General features: G+C 56.0%; 1 protein-coding gene across 1 annotated transcript in view; it reads right to left on the bottom strand.

The window, feature by feature from the left end:
• Positions 1 to 669: 669 nt before the first annotated feature.
• GHRL (ghrelin and obestatin prepropeptide) overlaps positions 670 to 3,714 on the bottom strand; it is a 7,007-nt gene continuing 3,962 nt past the window's right edge. Inside the window, exons 3-4 of the mRNA XM_027773236.1 lie at positions 3,257 to 3,365; positions 670 to 1,060 (exon numbers count right to left, since the gene is read on the bottom strand). Of these exons, the coding sequence (XP_027629037.1) occupies positions 1,041 to 1,060; positions 3,257 to 3,365 (129 nt within the window). The 3' untranslated portion in view covers positions 670 to 1,040. The remainder of the gene's footprint in view (positions 1,061 to 3,256; positions 3,366 to 3,714) is intronic.

Genomic DNA, 3,714 nt, shown 5'->3' with positions numbered 1-3,714 from the left:
CCGTGTTCGGGGTGCCTGCGCGGTGTCCGCTCACAGCCGGGCCCGGCAGCCTGGCCTGCACGAGACCTTGGCTCTGCTAGGCCTTTGCAGTGGCGGGCAGGAAGGAGGGTGTAGCCATCACACCCTGTCTCGCGGCCACCCCTGCTTGTGTGTGTCTGTGGATCCACCCTTCTGCCTTTCACTCCCCAACTTCACTCATCCGTGGGCTGAGCGCGAGTGGACGCTGGCTCCCACGGTGCCACCCCTGCTTGTAGTCGCTGAGCCCCTGGGGCCGCTCCGACACACTCCGGAGCTCTGCCCGTCAAAAGAACCGTCTGTCTACCGCCTCCTCCCTCTCTCTCCTCCTCCACTTCTGCCGCCGCCTCAGGAAACCCGGCCCAGGTAGCCGGCAGGTGGTGTGGTTAAAGGGGCTGGACTCCCATATGACTGACTGCGGTTTGAGTCCCGGACCTGGCAGCTTGCTTTTTCTCATGTTCTCTCTCTCTCTCTGGTCAACCTCTAAAAAAGAAAATAATGACAATGAATAACATTAAAGAAAGTAACTCTTTAAAAAGTGAAAAAAAGAAAGAAACCTGGCCCAGTGGTGGCATAGGCGGGAGGGCAGGGCTGGGTGGGTGGGTGGGCGGTGGTCGCCATGTGATAAGAACCTATTAGGGCTCTCTCCCCCTCCCCCTCCCTCTCCTCTCTCTCAAGACGAGCCCTAAGAGAAGCCTGCCGCGGCCCCCCGGAGTCTCTCTGCTCACGCGGTGCTGCGTTTGCTTTTCGAGCACACACGCCTGCCTGCTCCCTGGCTTTCTCTCTTACTGTTGACCACAGACTGCAAATGGCTTTATTATTTTTTTTTAGTTCATTTTTTAAAAGGTAAAGTGTGAGTGTTTTCCCTCTTGGGTGAAAGAAATTCCCGGGAGCATTGGGCTTGCAGCTCGGAGGTTTATTCGGCCCCCCTGGTACGGCAGCCCCATAGCCGGCCGGCACGTGGCTGTCTGGTAGCTGCTCGCTGCGGAGGCGGGTGGAGAGGGGGCCAGTCTCCTGGGTGGGCGTCAGTTGTCGGCAGCGGCATCTATAGAAGAAGAAATCCTGGCAAAATTTGGGGTCCACCGTCCTGCACTGCCTTAAAAAAGGCTTCTCTTCCACAGCGATGACACGAGGTGGCTTGTTGCAGTGCGCGGGGTGCACTGACTGCAGGGTGGCGTTTGAGGGGGGCACTGTGTGGCCGTGGGCAAGTCACCTCATAGCCTACCTGCAGAGGACCACTCCTGCCACCCCGCACGGCCCCTTGGAGGGTGTGGCCGTGCTGGCGAGGAAAGCCTTTGCGGGTGGTAGCACCTGCGGCCTCCTCAGTCAGGAATCGTCGGATCCTTGTTTGTTGTTGTTGTTTGTTTGTTTTTAAAAAAGTGGGGCTAGCAGTTGGTGTAATGACTATATTGCTGGACTCTCATGTAGCTGACTAAGGTTCGAGTCCCAGATCCGGTGGCTTAAACTCATGCTGGGTGCGTGTGCGTGCGTGCCCAAGATCCCGAGAGGAGAATGGAGGAGAAGGGATTGCGGTGGCTATCCCCCCTGGGGGGTGATTTCTCTCTCTCTCTCTGTCTCTCTGTCTGTCTCTGTGTCTTTGTGGCGAGCGCACACGCCCTACAGCAAAAACCTCTCCAAATAAATAAATAAATAAATAAATTGTAACCAAAAAACCTGTATTTAACTGTCTATGGAACCTATTCTTAATATAATTTGGCATAGATTCCATTGTTTGAAGTAAAATTATGTAATAAAGGTGCTTTAACACTCAAATGAATTATTTAAATTAAAATGTAAAAAGATGATTTATCATGATGATTTTGTTAATTTGACCAGAGAGTGGTGGGGAGTGACAAAGCAAGCTACCAGGTCCAGGACTTGAACAGCGGTCAGCCGTATAGGAGTCCAGCACCTCAACCACCATGTCACTTGTCACCCCTGCTAAAATAAGTTTTTAAAAATTTGCTAGAGGGTGTGAGTGCCGGCTAGAGGGAGGAAGTGAGAAAGCACCCCCTGTGGGGATGGCCACGCCCCAGTCCCTCCTCCACGTCCCCCTTTTTTTTTTTTTTTTTTGGAGAGGTTTTCGCTACAGGGCGCGTGCGCTCGCCAGACAGACAGAGAGAGACAGAGAGACAGAAAGCGAGAAATCACCCCCCAGGGGGATGGGCACGCCGCAATCCCTTCTCCTCCATTCTCCTCTCAGGATCTTGGGCACGCACGCACACGCGCCTGGCGTGAGTTTAAGCCACCGGGTCTGGGACTCGAACCGCGGTCAACTACGTGGGAGTCCAGCGACATAGCCATTACGCTAACTGCTGGTTCCCTCCACGTCACCCTTTTGAGATTTTGGGCACACATGCTCCTGGCGTGTTTCTCAGGCTCCGGGTCAGGGACTCGACAACACAGCTGCGTAGGACCCCGCTGCCTGAGCACCGCTCCGCCCTCCGCCGACTGAGCCAGCCACAGTCATCTCCCGCTCCCCGAGCGTCCCGCTCCATTGTACGCGTGAGAAGTGCAGGTTCAGCCGGCCAGGCTAGGTAACGGACGCGTGCCTGGAGCACAGTGCTCCAGTCTGCAGACTCTGCTCAGCCCCCCTGAGCCACCCTGGAATGCCAGCCCAGCCACTCCCCTGCAGGCATTCGGGGGAGAGGAAGTAGAAGCTCTTTTTGAGAGGTAGGGGTCGGGGCCAGCAGGTGGCGTGGCGGTTGAATGGCTGGACTCCCACATGACGGACCACGGTTCAAGTCCTGGACCTGGTGTCATGAAACTCACACTGGGGGGGGGGGCAGCAGGTGGCATGGCGGCGTGGTGGTTAAGGGCACTGGACTCCCACGTGACTGACCGTGGTTCAAGTCCTAGACCTGGTGGCTTGCTTTCTCACTTTCTCTCTCCTTCCCTCTCTCTATGTCCCTCTCTGTTCAACTTAAAATAAATAAATAAATAGTTAAATAAAATTAAAGAAAAAGATATATTAAAAAAAATGAAACTCACACTCGGTATTTGTGCATGCCTAAAATCTCAGGGAGAATGGAGAAGAGATTGCAGCGTGGCCTTCCCCACCCCGGGGAAGATTTCTCACTTTCCCTTTGTCTCTCTGTCTCTGGTAAGCACACATGCCCTATGGCAAAAAACTTAAAACTGAGAGTCAGGTGTTGGGGAGGAGGCTTTGTGTTACCCACATGTGGGTCCCCCTCTGGGACTTGGTGGAAACCGCGGCTGCCTGACCCCGGCGGGGACTTACCTTCAGCCTCTTCCCAGAGGATGTCCTGCAGGAACTTGCCCAGGGCCTGGCCGTGCTGCTGGAACTGAGCGCCCGAGAGCTTGATTCCAACGTCAAAGGGGGTGTTGAACTGGGAGGCCGGACAGGGAGGACCCGGGAGGCATCAGGCCCTGCTGCAGCACCCCACTCCACCCTGACGGAGGCTCTGGGCTCTCCTGTCTCACAGGGAGGTCGGGGCTGGCTGGTGGTCCCCACGGGCAGCACTGGGTGACATCCCAGCCAGACCTTACTGCCTTCCCGGGCCGAGCCGGAGCCCCCTTCACACCGTGGGTAGGACACTTATACCACGCAGTCTCCTTCCACGTATCCCAGCCTCCCCAAGGGAGCTGTGAGTGAAAGGCATGGGGCCCCCTAGATCAACCCCCCCCGCCCCCCGGCGCTTTGGAAGGCAGGAGGCTGAATTGCCACGTGGTAGATCC

Source organism: Tupaia chinensis, unplaced genomic scaffold (genome assembly GCF_000334495.1).
Source record: "Tupaia chinensis unplaced genomic scaffold, TupChi_1.0 Scaffold000333_1, whole genome shotgun sequence".
Taxonomy (NCBI): domain Eukaryota; kingdom Metazoa; phylum Chordata; class Mammalia; order Scandentia; family Tupaiidae; genus Tupaia; species Tupaia belangeri.
The sequence above is the reverse complement of the archived record's forward strand: the minus strand, read 5'-3'. Positions and strand labels throughout refer to the sequence as shown.